The sequence below is a fragment of the Neoarius graeffei genome, chromosome 5, assembly GCF_027579695.1.
Source record: "Neoarius graeffei isolate fNeoGra1 chromosome 5, fNeoGra1.pri, whole genome shotgun sequence".
NCBI classification, from domain to species: domain Eukaryota; kingdom Metazoa; phylum Chordata; class Actinopteri; order Siluriformes; family Ariidae; genus Neoarius; species Neoarius graeffei.
In genome coordinates this window covers 68366943-68388000 of record NC_083573.1, presented here as the reverse complement: position 1 = coordinate 68388000, position 21058 = coordinate 68366943, and the positions used below count along the sequence as shown (strand labels likewise).

Here is a 21058-nt window from a genome sequence, read left to right as displayed (position 1 = left end):
TAATAGAAATTACTTAATGAGCAAGCTCTGGGTCCTAGTGCAGCTCATATACTTATTAAAACCAAACAAACACATCATTCGACTGCATGTCTTCACTCTGACTCTTTGCTTGCACCCTACACCGAAGGACCGACCACCGTAATAACTTCGTTTTCCTGATGATCATCTTTCCCAGATTGAAGCTGCACAAATTAGGTGTGTTTATTAGAGCTTAGACACAGCTGGACATTTCACTACCACTGTTACATACGTTGCTATACAGAATGAAGATCACTTTGCAGCCTGTGAAATTCACACCCAAATCCTTCAGGCAAGTTATTGTTAGCGGGCGGCACGGTGGTGTAGTGGTTAGCGCTGTCGCCTCACAGCAAGAAGGTCCTGGGTTCGAGCCCCGTGGCCGGTGAGGGCCTTTCTGTGTGGAGTTTGCATGTTGTCCCCGTGTCCGCGTGGGTTTCCTCCGGGTGCTCTGGTTTCCCCCACAGTCCAAAGACATGCAGGTTAGGTTAACTGGTGGCTCTAAATTGGCCGTAGGTGTGAATGTGAGTGTGAATGGTTGTCTGTGTCTATGTGTCGGCCCTGTGATGACCTGGCGACTTGTCCAGGGTGTACCCCGCCTTTCGCCCGTAGTCAGCTGGGATAGGCTCCAGCTTGCCTGCGACCCTGTAGAACAGGATAAAGCGGCTAGAGATAATGAGATGAGATGAGATGGTTGTCTGTGTCTATGTGTCGGCCCAACACAATGAGATGAGATGAGATGAAGTTATTGTTAGCTGTTTTTGTGTGTGAGATATGCTTGGGTTATAGCCTAAACAATTCGAACGCATGCACACTAGGTTGTGTGAGGCAGGAGAACGTCTCCTGCGTGATGGAGATCATTTGACATGGAAGCATCTGTGCACCTCTGTCCAGAGCATTTTTTAAGGATTTTCCACTAGGAGACCAACTGGTCTGGGCAATACAATCACAGGCCCCAGAGTCCATGCGGCTCCACCGCTGCGGCATATTCTGTGATGCAAAATGGTTCACCAATCACCATACAGACAAACACACTACAATGACTACACAGCTATCAAGAGCAATTACCAAGCACAAATGTTGTCAAAGACACTCAAAGTTACACAGTAATGACATCGGATTCTGACATCAGCCATCTCAGTAACCAAATTTTAGTTTTGTTTTTCTTAACCAACATGATCTTGTGTGTATATCTTATAACATAGATCTTCGTTTTCCTTGTTAAATGTATGCTTGGTTGCATGGTACTTGGTTAATTAATTGCAACTGATTGAACCAAATGATAAGACATAACTTGGTTTAAAATTTGGTCTCCCAGTGAAGCTGGTTTGGCATTGACTAGGAGACCAAATCTGGCCACTGGGAGACCATTTGGTCTCCCAGTAACTATGTTAAAAAATGCTCTGCCTCTGTCACATCACTCCCATCATCCTAGTCTTTCTGCAATATTTGAAATGAAACAAATGTTTTTACCCTGCTTGACCACTAGGTGTGGCACTTAATCTTTTATTTATTTGTCCTATTTTTTTAATGCTCCTCACTTTTTTGTGGATGTGTTTCTTTTCCAGTGTGATAGACACAGGATAATAGAGAAAGCCTCTGGGATGAGGTCAGACTCGTTGCTTGTTTTGCTCTGCTCTGCTCTGCTCAACCACCATTAAGTCACACTGAAATTCCCACAGACCATGGAAAAAGTTTTAGGCCGCATCCTAAATGACTTGGTACTCCCTATGTAAGTGCTTTACGTAAGATATAAAAATAGCACCTTATACGCCATGATTAGTGCACTACCTGTCCAATAGGGAGCCGATAAAGGTTTGACGTCAGTATAACATCAATATAGACGTCAAATCCCAGAAATTGTGCCTTGCTCTTTTCCATGGAAGACAATCAGTACTTGCCAAGTCTGCAGGAAAAAAGTAGCCTATATGGATATGGACTGCATGACGCCAAAGAAAAATTTGCATATTCACCTGATCACATGCATACAAAAAACGTGTTAAGAAGGAAAATAAGAAGCCAGTCATTAAGTTACAGGCCTATCTGAATCGAAAATAACAGATTAAAACACTTCTGATGGGTCATGGTACCACGAGCTATTTATTCCACTCATCTATACCACTTATCCTTCAGGGTCATGGAGGAAGCTGGAGCCAATCCCAACTGACTTTGGGCTAGAGAAGAACAACAACTTTATTCATCACATGCTTGTGAAATTCCTCTCTGCATTTAACCCATCTGAAGCAGTGAACACATACACATACCCAGAGCAGTGGGCAGCCATGCTAACAGCACCCGGGGAGCAGTTGGGAGTTAGGTGCCTCGCTCAAGGCCACCTCAGCCCAAGGCCGTCCCATGTTAACCTAACCGCATGCCTTTGAACTGTGGGGGAAACCGGAGCACTTAGAGGAAACCCACACAGACACACCTTGGATAGATCACCAATCTATGGCAGGAACAAACAACCATTCACATCCATCCATTATCTGTAGCCGCTTTATCCTGTTCTACAGGGTCGCAGGCAAGCTGGAGCCTATCCCAGCTGACTACGGGCGAGAGGCGGGGTACACCCTGGACAAGCCGCCGGGTCATCGCAGCAACCATTCACACTTACAGGCAATTTAGAGTAGCTGGTTGACCGAATTTGCATGTCTTTGGAAACCAGAGGAAACCCATACAGGCATGGGGAGAACGTGCAAACTTCACACGGAAAGGCCCCATGCAGTCGGCCCATGAATTCACTTTTATTACATGTAAATACAGTCAAGATAAAAGTTTAAAAATGAAGAAGTCTGTAGGGGGGCAAATAAAGATGATCAGTGACTGGTCACTTACATACGCACAAAACCCACTAGATTTTGCTTCTAGAATTCCTGGATTTTAAAATAAAGTATCTAAAAGGGTCAATCAAGGTCACCAAACATTCAAAGGTTTTTCCTTGCATGTAAAATATTGCAGTAGTCTGCTTTCAAGTTTGTTGTTTGTGAATAAACTTTAAAGTAGAGTTAGATTGAAAGACTGGCTCAAGAGAAACATACACAAATTCCCTGCCTACCTCAAATGTAGCTGATCAGTTTGACGTGTGTGCTGCATGCATAGGCTTATGTAGCTCATGTGCAAGTATCACGTACTTACCTCAAACATTTTTCTTAGGAATACCATCTGTATAGTCAATTTCTTAAAAGACCAAATATCTAACCAGCCAATCACATGGCAGCAACTCAGTGCATTTAGGCATGTGGACATGGTCAAGATGACCTGCTGAAGTTCAAACCGAGCATCAGAATGGGGAAGAAAGGTGATTTAAGTGACTTTGAACATGGTATGGTTGTTGGTGCCAGATGGGTTGATCTACCGAGATTTTCATGCATAACCATCTCTCAGGTTTACAGAGAATGGTCAGAAAAAGAAAAAATATCCAGTAAGCGGCAGTTCTCTGGGAAAAAATCCTTTGATGATGCCAGAGGTCAGAGGAGAATGGCCAGACTGGTTTGAGATGATAGAAAGACAACAGTAACTCAAATAACCACTTGTTACAACCAAGGTATGCAGAAGACCACCTCTGAATGTACAACATGTTGAAGCTTGAAGCAGATGGGCCACAGCAGCAGAAGACCACACTGGGTGCCACTCCTGTCAGCTAAGAACAGAAAACTGAGGCTACAATTCGCATGGGCTCACCAAAATTAGACCTCCATCCATCCAGGTTTGCAGGCTAGCTGGAGCCTATTCCAGCTGACTATGGGCGAAAGGCAGGGTACACCCTGGACAAGTCGCCAGGCCATCACAGGGCTGACACATAGAGACAAACAACAATTCACACCTACGGTCAATTTAGAGCCACCAATTAGCCAAACCTGCATGTCTTTGGACTGTGGGGGAAACCAGAGCACCCGGAGGAAACCCACACAGACATGGAGAGAACATGCAAACTCCACACAGAAAGGTCCCCATCGGCGACTGGGCTCAAACCCATAACCTTCTTGCTGTGAGGCAACAGTGCTAACCACTACACCACCATTAGACAACAGAGGACTGAAAAAAACGTTCCCTGGTCTGTTGAGTCTCAATTTTTGCTGTGACATTCAGATGGTAGGGTCAGAATTTGGCGTAAACAACATGAAAACATGGATTCATCCTGCCTTGTATTAATGGTTCAGGTTGCTGTTGGAGAAGGTCCGGGTTCGAGCCCCGTGGCCGGCGAGGGCCTTTCTGTGCGGAGTTTGCATGTTCTCCCCGTGTCCGCACGGGTTTCCTCCGGGTGCTCCGGTTTCCCCCACAGTCCAAAGACATGCAGGTTAGGTTAACTGGTGACTCTAAATTGACCGTAGGTGTGAATGTGAGTGTGAATGGTTGTCTGTGTCTATGTGTCAGCCCTGTGATGACCTGGCGACTTGTCCAGGGTGTACCCCGCCTTTCGCCCGTAGTCAGCTGGGATAGGCTCCAGCTTGCCTGCGACCCTGTAGAAGGATAAAGCGGCTAGAGATAATGAGATGAGATGAGATGAGATGAGATGAGGTTGCTGTTGGTGGTGTAATGGTGTGGGGGATATTTTCTTGGTACACTTTGGGCCCCTTAGTACCAACTGAGCATCATTTAAAGGCCACAGCTTACCTGAGTATTGTTGCTGACCATGTCCATCACTTTATGACCACAATGGACCCATCCTCTGATGGCTACTTCCAGCAGGATAGCGTGCCATGTCACAAAGCTCAAATCATCTCAAACTGGTTTCTTGAACATGACAATGAGTTCACTGTACTCACATGGCCTGCACAGTCACTAGATCTCAATCCAATAGAGCACCTTTGAGATGTGGTGGAACGGGGGATTCAGATCATGGATGCGCAGCCGACAAACCTACAGCAACTGTATAATGGTATTATATCAGTATGGACCAAAGCCTTTGAGGAATGTTTCTAGCACCTAGATGAATCTATGCCATGGAAAATTAAGGCAGTTCTGAAAGTAAAAGGTGTACCTAATAAAGTGGCCAGTGAGTGTGTGTATAAAGCTGCATTAAACCCTGTAACGGCACACCACGGGTAACGCTGAACTGTGAGGGATCTCGGAGCAGGTTGAACCCCAGGGTTGCAGTGTGCAGGCCCACCGGTGTGTGGACACGCCCTGGCACTCACCAATCAGTACCCCTGCTGCCTTGTAGGGTTTGCTATTAGAGGCAAAGGCTAAGAGAAGACGACTCCGAAATCAAACCCACCTGCTGCCTTGTAGGTCATGTCTCTTTAGACAAAAGCTAGGGGAGTAAACCCCGAAATCAAATCAGGAGGGAGGGACCCGAAGGCAGATGTTGGAGCAGCTCAACCCTTCATCTGGCATCCCCTGCAGCGACACCAACTTTCCAGACATATTGATCCGTTTCTCCTCTGGATGCTGTTGGTGAAGCAAAGAGAGAGGAAGTGGGAACTGGGCAACACACTTTCTCTACACACGATGCCCAGGCACAGCAGTTCAAGAGGTGGCGGAGAGGACACTCTGCGATCGTGGGAAAACGAGCGACGTTGCAGTGACAGAAGACAATTTCCACACTGATGTGAACTGCTACGACCGTCTGACGAGACAAAAAGAGCCAACGAAACCTTGTAACTCCAATACAAAGGTAACACGGGTTTGGCCATGAATTGGTTCCATTTGAGTAAATAAATACATCCGACTTATTTGTACAGGAAAAGGGAACATCAGACCTGTCTAATCTACTATTTTGAACGTTCCCATTACAAATTATTAAAGTGAGGCCATGGCTACTCCAGGACGAGCTCAGCTTTAACACATTCCATATTTTTTAGTGGATGTTGGTCTTGGGGCATTATATGAAAGCCTCTTGTATCGTATTGCCTAAGGTTAAGGTTTAATGCTTTAAACTCAAAGAAACTTACAAGTTTGACATGAGATTGGAAGAATTATGGTCCCCCAAATTCTTCACAGATGCCCACGATGTACATGCTCCACATAATGCTCCCCCACAGTTAATGATTGACAGTCGCAGCCCTATATCCCTTCCACTACTAAGTAAAACTAAAGATGGTTTTCTGGTTTCAAACCTTTAACCAGCATATCTGATGTACTTGATGTACTCCTGATTAGACTAAGAAAACAAACTGGCATCACTGACATTGACCTGGACTTTCATGCTCCTTAATCTGATTTGGACTGTTTAGTGTGATGTGCCATATTGCAATAATATAATAGATTCCTTATTTCGTCAACATTGCACTGAATTTTCTGTCAGACAACAAGATAAGCCCGAGGTCCAGGTGCAGGGTCAACCTCTGGTGAACCCCTGGAGTGTTTTGTGATTAAAGGCTTTGCAAGACCAAACAGTAGTACAAGTATCACATTGGACACAGGCCGGCTCGGTCAACCTCAGCCAACTCTAGGACTTGTGATCCTCTGAGCATTCGTGCAGACCATTACTCCCTGAGATCCCACATCCCTCTATCATGTTCACGAAGAACTAATGCATGGTTTTAGAGTAAATAAATGACCTCTAAAGGTCACTGTACCCTTCTAAACCACTTTCCAAAAGGAAAAAACCTTTCCTAAATTACAGAAAACTAGTCAAGGAAAAATGACAAAACAGTGTGTACCTACTGCAATTACATAGCACGTTTAGTCAAAAGTTCAGCTTTTACAGAGAACAACGCCAAACCGAAAGGTCATGTTGTGGTGTGGACCAAAAAACCTTAGACGACCTTTTGCCTGTTTGTTTATTTATTTATTTTGAGAAAAGTGTCAGGCTTTGTGGCAGAGAGGTTTGCTCACCACATGTCTAATGTTGGTCTGGACGCCGTACTAAAACAACATTTGATACAGCACTCTTAAGGTTCATGTGATAATTAAGGGGTGCATGGGTTTTATTTTTGTAATGTGTCATGGCACAGGACCGGCGAAAGAACCGGTAAACCAATTACTTTATCCACCTCCACCTCCTCGTTTCGTGGCTGGCCGCCTCTCTCTCTCGCTCACACAGGCTGTGAAAGCAAAGGTGATGTCAGCGTTTTAGCTGTGTGGCTACATGCCTGAACACTATGGCAGCTGTGAACCCCCCTTCACTCATCCAGAAAGACAGCGCTCATAAATGTGTCAGCTGATGGAGAGGCCAAAATAGACAAAGACATGCATCGTGTCTTAGCCGCCACTGTGTGTGTGTGAGAGAGAGAGAAGCATGAAAGAGATGGGGAGAAACGAGGAGAGGGCAAACAGAAAGACTGCAGCTGTTGTGATGTAGAGAGGATGAGATAAGAAGGAAAGGGAGGGAGGTATAAGAGGAGGGGGCATTAAGCTGATTGTGTTGTTGGCTAATGCAGCCTGATGAGTCCTGAGTGTTGTTCTGTGCATACAGAAGGAATAACTGGCATTGAACTGGTATTGAGCAAGTTGACATCACCTCTTTATGCCTCCTTCCTTGATGTTCCTCCAGCGGGTGAGTGGTGGCTCGCTATGGTACAAGGCCGTAAAACTCAGCAGACTAAACACTCGTTCATCATTATGGTGCATGGACATGCCATTTCGCGAAAATGCGGCCCAGAACCGCGTCCCACTCGATGACTCAGTGTGCTCATTAAAACTTCATCTATTACGTTTGTAATGTCCAGAAATAAAAGGCAAGTACGGGGTGAAACAGGTTGTGTCAGAGCATTTTTATTGAACACCATATGTACTGAGCTGGGGTTAAATAAAGGTTTCTTTTTGACTTCGTTTTCCTTCTCATTGCGCCTCAATGTGTTCAGGAGCAGGATGGGAATGCTGGAGAGTAACGGGACGTGAAGATGGCAGCACACCGTCTGCTCACAGTACTGCTCAATAGAAGCTGGTGTCCTGAGCAGCCCAGTTTGGAGTCTGCAGGAAGAGAGGAGGCAGATCCCGTGTTAATTACACAATTCACAGAGAGGTCAAGTGATGCGATTATTAGGGTGCATCAGTTGCCCTCACTTTCATAAAATCTGATGCATTTTTGTTTGGGTGTTCCTTTTCACCAATAAAGACATCCTGTAAAATTTTTTGACCATATTCAAAAGTCTAATGGTGGCACCATGAGGTTCATTTTTTGCCAAAAAACGCTTATTTTATGTTTTCGCGTAAGATTTGAATCACAATGTTGGACTCCATTTATTGATTTCTTGTGACCCAGAGATCATGTTAAGAACCTTTGCAAGGGATTGAGAAGCATTAATGTGATTCATAATACATTTGTATTGTTTAAAAGTAGTTGAACAATGATTCAATGAACAGCTAAAACTCAAGCTGTGCTTGATTAATATATTTAGAATATGTACTAAAAATGTGTATCTAAGATATTTGGTATACTCTATAAGGTGCCATAATGTTTCATGAAAAGTGATCGAAATTTTGTCATAAAAGTCATAAAATAGCAGCTTTTTCCATAACTGAGCTCCTGGTGCCACCATTAAACTTTTGAATTTTGTCAAAAATATTTCAGCCAGTGTGTTTTCTTACCAAAAGGAACATAAAAACAAAAATGCATCATGATCGGAGGAACTTTTCATTTTTAGGGGGCAACTGATGCACCCTAGCGATTACGGCTGGCTGTACAGGTTTTGATTTCGCTGACTGATCACCGTGTACAGACAGAATTATGGAGTGGGTGCTATGGACAAACAAACAAAAACCTCACCGTCTACTATATATCACCATGCTTAAGGTTGCAAAAAAATGCTGGCAGGACAGTAATACACACCTCAACAATAATTGGATTTAACTTCCACAAAGTGATCATTTAAATGAGGAAATGTGAAAATAATGTTCAATCAGCTGCTTTAGCTGTGAGTAAATCGAGTCAGTTTTACACATTTACAGATATCTGATTATCTTCACAATAGGAGATTGACAATTTAAAAATTTATATATAAAACACACACAGTGGCATGCAAAAGTTTGGGCACCCTTACTGAAAACGTCCGTTACTGTGAACAGTTAAGTGAGCAGAAGATGAACTGATCACCAAAAGGCATAAAGGTAAAGACGACATTTCTTTTCAGCGTTTTCTGCAAGATTTGTGTATTATTTTTGTTTTGCACAATTGGAGAGTGAAAAAAAAGAAAAGGAACGCCATGCGAAAGTTTGGGCACCCCAATACATTTGAGTTCTCAGGTAACTTTTACCAAGGTTCCAGACCTTAATTAGCTTATTGAGCTGTGGCTTGTTCAAATTCTTCGTTAGGAAAGGTCAGATGATGCAGATTTCAAAGCTGTATAAATTCTCTGACTCCTCAAACTTGTCCCTAAAATCAACAGCCATGGGCTCCTCTAAGCAACTCCCTCGCATTCTGAATAATAAAATAAGTGATGCTCACAAAGCAGGAGAAGGCTACAAGAACGTAGCAAAGTGTTTTCAGGTAGCTGTTTCCTCAGATTGTAATGTTATTAAGAAATGGCAGTTAACAAACAGTGGAGATCAAGGTGAGGTCTGGAAGATGAAGAAAACTTTCTGAAAGAACTGCTCGTTGGATTGCTAGAAAGGCAAATAAAAACCCGTTTGACTGCAAAAGACCTTCAGAAAGATTTAGCAGGCCCTGGAGTGGTGGCGCACTGTTCTACTATGCAGCGACACCTGAACAAATATGACCTTCATGGGAGAGTCATCAGAAAAAACCCTTTCCTGCATCCTAGCCACAAAATTCAGCGTCTGAAGTTTGCAAATGAACATCTAAATAAGCCTGATGCATTTTAGAAACAAGTCCTGTGGACTAATGAAATCAAAATAGAACTTTTTGGCCACAATGTGCAAAGGTATGTTTGGAGAAAAAAAGGGTGCCAAATTCAGGGAAAAGAACACCTCTCCAACTCTGAAGCATGGGTGTGGATCGATCATGCTTTGGGGTTGTGTTGCAGCCAGTGGCACAGGACACATTTCAGTGGTCGAGGGAAGCATGGATTCGAATAAATACCAGCAAATTCCGGAAGCAAACATCACACCATCTGTAAAAAAGTTGAAGTTAAAAAGAGGATGGGTCCTACAATAAGACGATGATCCAAAACACACCTCAAAATCTACAATGGAATACCTCAAGAGCCACAAGCTGAAGGTTTTGCCCTGGCTCTCACAGTCCCCTGACCTAAACGTCATTGAAAATCTGTGGATAGATCTCAAAAGAGCAGTGCATGCAAGACAGCCAAAGAAACTTGTAGAACTGGAAGCCTTTCGCAAGGACGAATGTGTGAAAATCCCCCAGGTAATAACTGAAAGATTATTAGCCGGCTACAAAAAGTGTTTACAAACTGTGATACTTGCCAAAGGGGGTGCTACTAGGTACTAACCATGCAGGGTGCCCAAACTTTTGCTTCGGGCCCTTTTCCTTTTTTTGTCATTTTGAAAATGTCAATGATGAAAAATTGTTTTTGCTTTAAATATAAAGGGAATGAGTCATCTTTAACTTTATGCCTTCTGGAGATCATTTCATCTTCAACTTGCTTAACTGTTCACAGAAACAGCAATTTTGATCAGGGCTGCCCAAACTTTTGCATACCACTGTGTGCACACAACCCCAATTCCAAAAAAGTTGGGACAAAGTACAAATTGTAAATAAAAATGGAATGCAATGATGTGGAAGTTTCAAAATTACATATTTTATTCAGAATAGAACATAGATGACGTATCAAAAGTTAAAACTGAGAAAATGTATCATTTAAAGAGAAAAATTAGGTGATTTTAAATTTCATGACAACAACACATCTCAAAAAAGTTGGGACAAGGCCATATTTACCACTGTGAGACATCCCCTTTTCTCTTTACAACCATGGGAGGACATCCCCCCCCAATTTCTGAAAAACATGAATTGTCTACCCCAATAAAAATCCCCCAAATTATTCAAAATTGTACAAACAAATGTATTTTGAGACTTCACATTCTTCACATTTTAGATAGAAATGGTGGAACAAATAATGTTTGACAAATATATTTCTGACTTTGCATTCCATCTCTGCATGGTACGAGTTGCATACGGGCGCAAAAAAAAAAAAAAAAAAATTCTTCACTTGTGTGTCCCCCCCCCAGTCCTGACTTCGGATCTGCACCCCTGTTTACAACAGTCTGTAAACGTCTGGGGACTGAGGAGACAAGTTGTTCAAGTTTAGGGATAGGAATGTTAACCCATTCTTGTCTAATGTAGGATTCTAGTTGCTCAACTGTCTTAGGTCTTTTTTGTCGTATCTTCCGTTTTATGATGTGCCAAATGTTTTCTATGGGTGAAAGATCTGGACTGCAGGCTGGCCAGTTCAGTACCCGGACCCTTCTTCTACGCAGCCATGATGCTGTAATTGATGCAGTATGTGGTTTGGCATTGTCATGTTGGAAAATGCAAGGTCTTCCCTGAAAGAGACGTCGTCTGGATGGGAGCATATGTTGTTCTAGAACCTGGATATAACTTTCAGCATTGATGGTGTCTTTCCAGATGTGTAAGCTGCCCATGCCACACGCACTAATGCAACCCCATACCATCAGAGATGCAGGCTTCTGACCTGAGCGCTGATAACAACTTGGGTCGATCTTCTCCTCTTTAGTCTGAATGACACGGCGTCCCTGATTTCCATAAAGAACTTCACATTTTGATTCGTCTGACCACAGAACGGTTTTCCACTTTGCCACAGTCCATTTTAAATGAGCCTTGGCCCAGAGAAGATGTCTGCGCTTCTGGATCGTGTTTAGATACGGCTTCTTCTTTGAACTATAGAGTTTTAGCTGGCGACGGCAGATGGCACGGTGAATTGTGTTCACAGATGATGTTCTCTGGAAATATTCCTGAGCCCATTTTGTGATTTCCAATACAGAAGCATGCCTGTATGTGATGCAGTGCCGTCTAAGGGCCCGAAGATCACGGGCACCCAGTATGGTTTTCCAGCCTTGACCCTTACGCACAGAGATTCTTCCAGATTCTCTGAATCTTTTGATGATGATATGCACTGTAGATGATGATATGTCCAAACTCTTTGCAATTTTACACTGTCGAACTCCTTTCTGATATTGCTCCACTATTTGTCGGCGCAGAATTAGGGGGATTGGTGATCCTCTTCCCATCTTTACTTCTGAGAGCCGCTGCCACTCCAAGATGCTCTTTTTATACCCAGTCATGTTAATGACCTATTGCCAACTGACCTAATGAGTTGCAATTTGGTCCTCCAGCTGTTCCTTTTTTGTACCTTTAACTTTTCCAGCCTCTTATTGCCCCTGTCCCAACTTTTTTGAGATGTGTTGCTGTCAAGAAATTTCAAAATGAGCCAATATTTGGCATGAAATTTCAAAATGTCTCACTTTCGACATTTGATATGTTGTCTATGTTCTATTGTGAATACAATATCAGTTTTTGAGATTTGTAAATTATTGCATTCTGTTTTTATTTACAATTTGTACTTTGTCCCAACTTTTTTGGAATCGGGGTTGTATACCTAGTATTTCCTCTTGTCTGTCTGCCTATTCCTATCTAACAAATTTTTTTTTAATTAAAATATCTTTTTTTCATACTTACCCGCGATTCGAACTGGGAACCTCCTGATTCTTAACCCAAACACCTTAACCACTAGAACAATTACAATTGTGATGGAAGTGACATATATTTAAATATGTCCAGTCTTATTACATCAAGTAGTTTAAAATGCAAAGTCTTCCCAAATCCTAAACGTAACCCTAGATATAGTAAATCTCCCTAATACAAGTCGCAAATTATGAACTGGGTTAAAAATTCTAATGTAGGTTGAAAAATTTCCATTTGACCTACCGTTTTTTATACGTGTGTGTGTATGTATGTGGAACAAAGTACAAATTGTAAATAAAAACGGAATGCAATTATTTACAAATCTCAAAAACTGATATTGTATTCACAATAGAACATAGACAACATATCAAATGTCGAAAGTGAGACATTTTGAAATTTCATGCCAAATATTGGCTCATTTGAAATTTCTTGACAGCAACACATCTCAAAAAAGTTGGGACAGGGGCAATAAGAGGCTGGAAAAGTTAAAGGTACAAAAAAAGGAACAGCTGGAGGACCAAATTGCAACTCATTAGGTCAATTGGCAATAGGTCATTAACATGACTGGGTATAAAAAGAGCATCTTGGAGTGGCAGCGGCTCTCAGAAGTAAAGATGGGAAGAGGATCACCAATCCCCCTAATTCTGCGCCAACAAATAGTGGAGCAATATCAGAAAGGAGTTCGACAGTGTAAAATTGCAAAGAGTTTGAACATATCATCATCTACAGTGCATATCATCATCAAAAAATTCAGAGAATCTGGAAGAATCTGTGTGTGTAAGGGTCAAGGCCGGAAAACCATACTGGGTGCCCGTGATCTTCGGGCCCTTAGACGGCACTGCATCACATACAGGCATGCTTCTGTATTGGAAATCACAAAATGGGCTCAGGAATATTTCCAGAGAACATTATCTGTGAACACAATTCACCGTGCCATCCGCCGTTGCCAGCTAAAACTCTATAGTTCAAAGAAGAAGCCGTATCTAAACATGATCCAGAAGCGCAGACGTCTTCTCTGGGCCAAGGCTCATTTAAAATGGACTGTGGCAAAGTGGAAAACTGTTCTGTGGTCAGACGAATCAAAATTTGAAGTTCTTTATGGAAATCAGGGACGCCGTGTCATTCGGACTAAAGAGGAGAAGGACGACCCAAGTTGTTATCAGCGCTCAGTTCAGAAGCCTGCATCTCTGATGGTATGGGGTTGCATTAGTGCGTGTGGCATGGGCAGCTTACACATCTGGAAAGACACCATCAATGCTGAAAGGTATATCCAGGTTCTAGAGCAACATATGCTCCCATCCAGACGACGTCTCTTTCAGGGAAGACCTTGCATTTTCCAACATGACAATGCCAAACCACATACTGCATCAATTACAGCATCATGGCTGCGTAGAAGAAGGGTCCGAGTACTGAACTGGCCAGCCTGCAGTCCAGATCTTTCACCCATAGAAAACATTTGACGCATCATAAAACGGAAGATACGACAAAAAAGACCTAAGACAGTTGAGCAACTAGAATCCTACATTAGACAAGAATGGGTTAACATTCCTATCCCTAAACTTGAGCAACTTGTCTCCTCAGTCCCCAGACGTTTACAGACTGTTGTAAAGAGAAAAGGGGATGTCTCACAGTGGTAAACATGGCCTTGTCCCAACTTTTTTGAGATGTGTTGTTGTCATGAAATTTAAAAATCACCTAATTTTTCTCTTTAAATGATACATTTTCTCAGTTTAAACATTTGATATGTCATCTATGTTCTATTCTGAATAAAATATGGAATTTTGAAACTTCCACATCATTGCATTCCGTTTTTATTTACAATTTGTACTTTGTCCCAACTTTTTTGGAATCGGGGTTATATATAAATAATATATATATATATATATATATATATATATATATATATATATATATATGTGTGTGTGTGTGTGTGTGTGTGTGTCATAAAACAAACATGCCTGTCCGTGTGTCTGAGGTCACACTGTTAGTACCACAACTTTGTTCAGAGCCCTGGATGTTGTATTTGGCAGCATTTTCCCCCTGTGAAACATTTCCTTTTGTGTTTAGAGGGGTTACTTCATACCCCTTGGCCCTCGAGATGTGTATAAATGTGCACTTGGTCCATTTAGTGAAGATTGAAAACTATTTTTTCTATTACATAAAAAGAAAGAAATGTCAGTTGAATTTTTAGGTCTGTGACTCAGAGCCACACAGAATGTAAAGGTGAATTCCTTTTGGGTCTCAGCAGGTCATTAGACATGCACAACACACAAAGATCAAACAGTGAGTGCCTGGACCCCAAGCAAAACATCTGTGGTGACTCCTAAAGTGCAGAGAACTTCAGCTCCAAGTTCACAGACAGCTTGGTGTGTGCAAGTGTGTGTTATTTACTCTATAGAGCTGAGTCACTGGACTCGGGCCCTCTTCTTTACGGCTGCGCTGCCATCTACCTTGTCATTAGTGCTTTGAAGAAGAATGGCATGATGAAAGCGCTTGCTGTGTTAAACTTGCTCTTACTGGTTTATACCGTGTAAAGATAGCTCTAGGTTGATGGCGGTTCAACATTCTTCAGGCTCTGTTCTCTGGACAAGATCATTTGCGTGTGTAAACTACAGGGCTCGAGTTAAACAGTGAGAGATGGGACCAGATAAAAGTTGGATAGAGCATGTGTGTGCGTGGGAGAGAACGACAGAGGAGCTCTGACCTCATTCCTGTTGCTGTGGCTCAGCTTCTTCTCGATGTTCATGGCTAGCATCTGGCTCCGGAATGACAAGCTCTTGGTCTTCTCAATCACTTGCTGATACGGTGACACGGCGTTGTTACCCATCACCACGTGACCCTGCCAAAAGTATCAGAAATCTAAGTAGACTCAAAGCACCAACCCCTTCTTAGTTCCCACAGATCCACCTCCATCACTACCCACCACCATCTCACCAAACGCTGGGGGTCAATTTTACGCCATGCCATTATAAAGCTGTGTGATTTAGGAGATTACAGAGGGCCCGCCCCATGGTGGGTTTGTTATAACATTCGGAAAGACCGTAATAATACAGTTTTCCAGCTTTGGTGGAGGAGTATGTCTGAGTTGGAACCTTTCATTGAGCCACTTGGACAAAGTAATTATTGGCCGATTGTGCTCAAGTACCTCTCGATATGAAAGTCAAAATTAAACATGGGAAATGTTCTGATGGACTAGTACTACAAGCAACAAAATTCCTGAGCACTCAAGAGAATTTGACAGCGTAAATAAATATGAGCAGAGAGCCTCTTACCAGTTTGGAGTCGATTTTAGCATCCAGCCTTGCATTACGAATGAGGTTAACAATCCATCGTTCTGCCTCCTCAGGAGTCATATTCAGCTTGTCTGCCAGCATGCTGCACACAAACAGAGGCCATTACGTGCTACATACTAACTCTACATCACTATGCCTCTCATCTGGATACCCAAGCTATATGTAAAAATGTAAATAAAAGCAATATTAAAAATAGACCTGATCTAATGTGCATACTGAAGGAGAGAGAGCGCCCTGTCAAAAGTGAGCTTTTGGAACAGTACTCTAGAGTGACAAATGCCTTTCATTATGTAAGCAAGGCAATAATGATGATTCACGCCAAGACTAAGAAGCCCATAAAAAGGAATACAATTACATCACTGAGAAGCGATGGAGTGAGGGCGAGGTAATGGTGACAGACAAATGAAAATGCCCTTCCAAAAGTAGAGATGAGATGAAGTGAGTCTCCTGAGTAAGTCCATTAGAGATGAGCTGATACACTGGCCCCTGAATCATCAGGCCATCTTTGAGATCCTCTATTGGCCCCTAACTCACTCCTCTGGCATGTCAGAGTAGAACTGTCCCTAAACGAAAGAATGAAAGCCAGGGTTGTGCTCGGAGGCTTGGAGGCCAGGATGGGGCTTTCAGCCAGATGAAGAGAAGCTGGAGGATCCAGTGCTTTTCTGCTTTAAAAAAAACGAAACATTCACTGTACCTGGCCTTACTCCGCAAGTCCATATTCTCTGTTTAACGCATAGCTCATGAATTTTCTTACCCGATACTTGATTCGGGAAAAAAATAAATAAATAGTTAAAAATTTCCAAGGTAGGTGTGTAATAAAGCCATGAATACAAGGCATTTAAACACTCATACCAATGCAAAACCCATCAACATGAACGTCACTGCTAGCACCTCAATATCAGTTGTCAGTCAAGGGCCTATGATGGTCCCTTCCCAGTGATGGCCAAGGTAGAATGGAGGTTTAAAAAAAAAAAAAAAACCCTGTATGCAGTAACAGACTACAATTATAACCCCAATTCCAAAAAATTCGGGACGCTGTGTAAACTGTAAATAAAAACCGAATGCAATTATTTGCAAAATCATGGAAACCCTATATTTCATTGAAAATAGGACAAACACAGCATACCAAATGTTGAAACTGAAATTTTCATTGTTTTTTTTGAAAAATATATGCTCATTTTCAATTTGATGTCAGCAACACATTTCAGAAAAGTTGGGACAGGGGCATGTTTACCATTGTGTTGAATCACCTCTACTTTTAACAACACACTGTAAATGTTTGGGAACTGAGGAGACCAATTGCTGTAATTTTGAAAGAGAAACGCTGTTCCATTCTTGCTTGATATACAATTTCAGTTGCTCAACAGTTCTGGGTTTCCTTTGCTGTATTTTGCGCCAAAGGTTTTAAATAGGAGACAGGTCTGGACTGCAGGAAGGCCAGTTTAGCACCCAGACTCTCTTACTATGAAGCCATGCAGCTTTAATATGTGCAAAAAGCGGTTTGGCATTGTCCTACTGAAAGAAGGAAGACCTTCCCTGAAAAAAGATTTTCTCTGGATGGCAGCACATTGCTCTGAAGTGTGTGTGTGTATAATATATATATCAATCAGCATTAATGATGCCTTCCCAGATGTACAAGCTACCCATGTCATGTGCACTAATGCACTTCACCTCAGTCCAGGGCCCAGAGAAGGTGGTGGTGTTTCTGGATATTGTTTATATCTGGTTTTAACTTGCATTTGTGGATGCAGTAATGAATTGTTTTCACAGACGATGGTTTTCTGAAGTGTTCCTGAGCCCATACAGAAATTTCCACTACAGACATGTGTGTCTGCATTTAATGCAGTGTCGCCTGAGGGCCTGAAGATCACAGACATCCAGTGTCAGTTTTCAGCCTTGTCTCTTGCATACAGAGATTTCTCCAGATTCTCTGAATTTTTTAATGATATGTACCTGAGATGATGTGATCCCCAAATTCTTCGCAATTCTACATTGAGGAACGTTATTCTTAAATGTTTGCCCACGCAGTCTTTCACAGAGCGGTGACCCCCTCCATCTTTACTTCTGAGAGACTCCACCTCTCTGGGATGCTCTTTTTAGAATCGATCATGTTGCCAATTACCCAATTTTTTTTTTTAGCATTACACAACTTTTTCAGTCTTTTGTCGCACCTGTCCCAACTTTTCTGAAATGTGTTGCTGACATCAAATTCAAAATGAGCATATTTTTTTCAAAAAATAACATCTCAGGTTTCAACATGTTGTCTTTGTACTATTTTCAGTGAAATATAGGATTTCCATGACTTGCAAATCTTCACATCGTTTTTATTTAGAGTTTACATAGCAACCCTACTTTTTTGAAATTGGGGTTGTAGTATTGTTGCGTAACCTGTTCTTCATAGCGTTCTATTTCGGTACCACTTCCGTTTGTTTGACATCACAGATTAACGCTGCACTGGCCAGAGGTACTTCACATCTCCAATCATAAACACATCACTTCTTGTGAAAAATGTGTGTGAAGGTGAGTGTTTATCACTGAACTAAAGTTAGATGAAGACATTTGACTTTTCCACTGTTTGTTTTGCCCACCAACAAAAACATTCATATCTTTATTCAAAGTGATTAATCACTGCAGTGCACATCATCTGAAAGTTTTTGACTGTTCTTAATTTCTCTTCCTTTGAACTTTTGTGTTTTGAATTGAATTTGGAAACTCATCACTGGAGAAAGTGATTGAAGCTGCAAAATGAAATTATTTCGGGGGGGGACCCACCCCAAACACTTCATACAACCCAGCAAAACAGCCAGGCTTGGATGTAAGGTAAGCTATTGAAATTACAACAAATTATTAGGCTTGATCACATGGAAAAAAATATATTTTTTCCTTTTTCAGCCCCCCCAAAAAAAACCCATGGGTGGTATTTTTTTCCATCTTTCTGTAGATATATAGTAGTAACATGGAACAGAACACTCTGATATGTGGGAAATCCCAAAAGTCAGAAAATCCCCTCAGCTATGACATCATATTTGTAACTCTTGAGAACTCGGTACGCCATTTTCTTAGTTACCGGAAAGACAGTGTGCGTATAGATGGCAATATCACTTTCAAATATAGCCAGAATTTGCAGAACTTCGATCAGTTCACCCGTCTTAACATTTATTGTGTCCAAATATAAACGCAAAACTCGGCACTCTTACTAGCTTGGCGGAACGCCTTACGCTATTGAGAACTGGTTACGCCAAGATATAAATAACTGTATAGCTCCAGTATGACCTGCATGACTGGTGTACTAAATAAATTGGCCAATCTACAATGTAGATGCGCCAGATAAACTAGCAACTCCGTGTAAATTCCTAGGACTGCACTCTAGGAAGTCATTCCTTACATGTACTGGAGCTGCAACCAATGGGACCACTTTCATTTTAACCTTCCACTTTCTCTCTACGCTGTCGTTCAGAAATTTCTCAAGCTTCCTCTTTTCCTTTCTTTGGATGTGGTACGATCAATCAATCAGTGCTACCATATTGACTGGACAAGGTGTACTTGAGTAATGTATGCAGAAGTAGTTTAAAAAAAAGTCAGATATAAAGTTTCCAAAGAAATGAGATGTTTCAGACAGCTGTGCAAGCAAAGTTCTTCTGAACCCGAGGTGAAATAATGGATTCCTACCATGGATCACTGATCCCCAGGCCAAACTGCAGGGACAGATTACATCCACATACCTTCTATAAAACACTTTTTATGAAGCCTGGGCTCAGCCTGGCAAAACTGACAGCTGACATAACTTGCTTCTGCTCCGACCTGCACAAAATGGCACGTGACAAAGTAGATCGCTCATAGAGCTCATTATTTAAGACCCAACCACCAGAAAAAGTGTCAGCTGTCAAAATCACAAGGGCCAAGGTTGTGATGGTTAACACATGTCCAAAATTAAGCAGAGACCCTACTGACATTGGAAAAAGGAATAGCTGTCGACTCCAGGGCTGAAAGGCAGCCTCTTTCACGTCTTTGAAAAGCACAGAATAGTACACTGTAGCCCGATTACCGACTGCATACCAAACGGCACAGGAAACCAGACTGAATCCCTGCTCACATGAGGTTTGTCGTCGTTCTGTCAAAAGGAAGCTGATCTAAACTCTGGTCCTTCTCAGATACAGAATAGTGAGCATCAAAGGATTCCTTAAAAATACCTCCAATTCATTTCAGAAACAGTTGATTATAGCAGAAGGAAGCGAACATTTCTCCAGTCATTTGATCAGTGAAGTCAGAGACAGAGATTGGATCAAAATAAACACCAATGCGTGTCTTCTGAAGGCAACAGACCCAACAAAGCTTGCACATGCTTAGCACAGAGGTCCAGGTCAGGCCCTGCATCTAGCCGCAGAGAGGACCGGCATGCACTGATCTAATTTAAACCAGGGGATATGCACCAAAAACAGCTTTATTATACTTTATTCTGCTTAAACTTATTATAAACATATTCCAGTGTGAATAGTCAAAACAGATGGGATAAAAAAAAAAGTGGGATTGGATTGAAAACAAAGCGCACAAACAGGAAGCAAAGCAGAAAGTATGAACCTTCAATGCTTAGTAGCCGACACAGCCGCTTCAGCCCGAGTGCCCTCTCCTGCTGCGGTCTCGTTTTACCCAGCTCTGACCCAGATCCTCGGGGGAAGGGGTGGCTATAGAGATCATTTTCATTTTGACCCCTTTCCCCACACTGGCTCCTGAGCACCGATTTATCCAATTCCAATTGTGAGCTGGTGGAACGGAGGCAACCCATCTCACTCCAGGAGCCTCACACTTAGCCGAGAGGTCAGGCATTAAGCAGAGGACAGACTTGGTCCAGGGAGAATGATGGACTCCATACAAGTGCCTTCTTTTTAACATGGCTCAGCTTAACAAATGCATTCTTAAACACTTCCATATGAAGGCATTAAGAGATTCCAGGCCGTTTGGAGAGACCCCCAAGCGCATGTTGCGGAATTGATTTTTCCGACTTTTTTGATCAAAACCAAAACAACTGCGTGGTGGGGTTTTAAAGATTCAACTGTAATTTCGAAAACACTTTTTTTTTTTTTTTCCTCTCTGTCCATTGAAATGTTGGACTTTCCAATTATTAGATTTCCTGAAAGGCATGCGCTGACAAGATTAGATAGAGATGATAGACATTCGCATCCAGTGCGCACAACTGGTCCACATATACCCCTTTTCCACCAAATCAGTTCCAGGGCTGGTTTGGGGC

At 42.2% G+C, this 21058-nt stretch overlaps 1 protein-coding gene across 1 annotated transcript in view; it reads right to left on the bottom strand.

Annotated features, from left to right (window-relative positions):
- Positions 1–7658: 7658 nt before the first annotated feature.
- Positions 7659–21058, bottom strand: part of eif3ea (eukaryotic translation initiation factor 3, subunit E, a) — a 117895-nt gene continuing 104495 nt past the window's right edge. The window contains exons 11-13 of the mRNA XM_060922285.1: positions 15793–15895; positions 15225–15359; positions 7659–7872 (exon numbers count right to left, since the gene is read on the bottom strand). Coding sequence (XP_060778268.1) covers positions 7834–7872; positions 15225–15359; positions 15793–15895 — 277 coding nt within the window. The 3' untranslated portion in view covers positions 7659–7833. The remainder of the gene's footprint in view (positions 7873–15224; positions 15360–15792; positions 15896–21058) is intronic.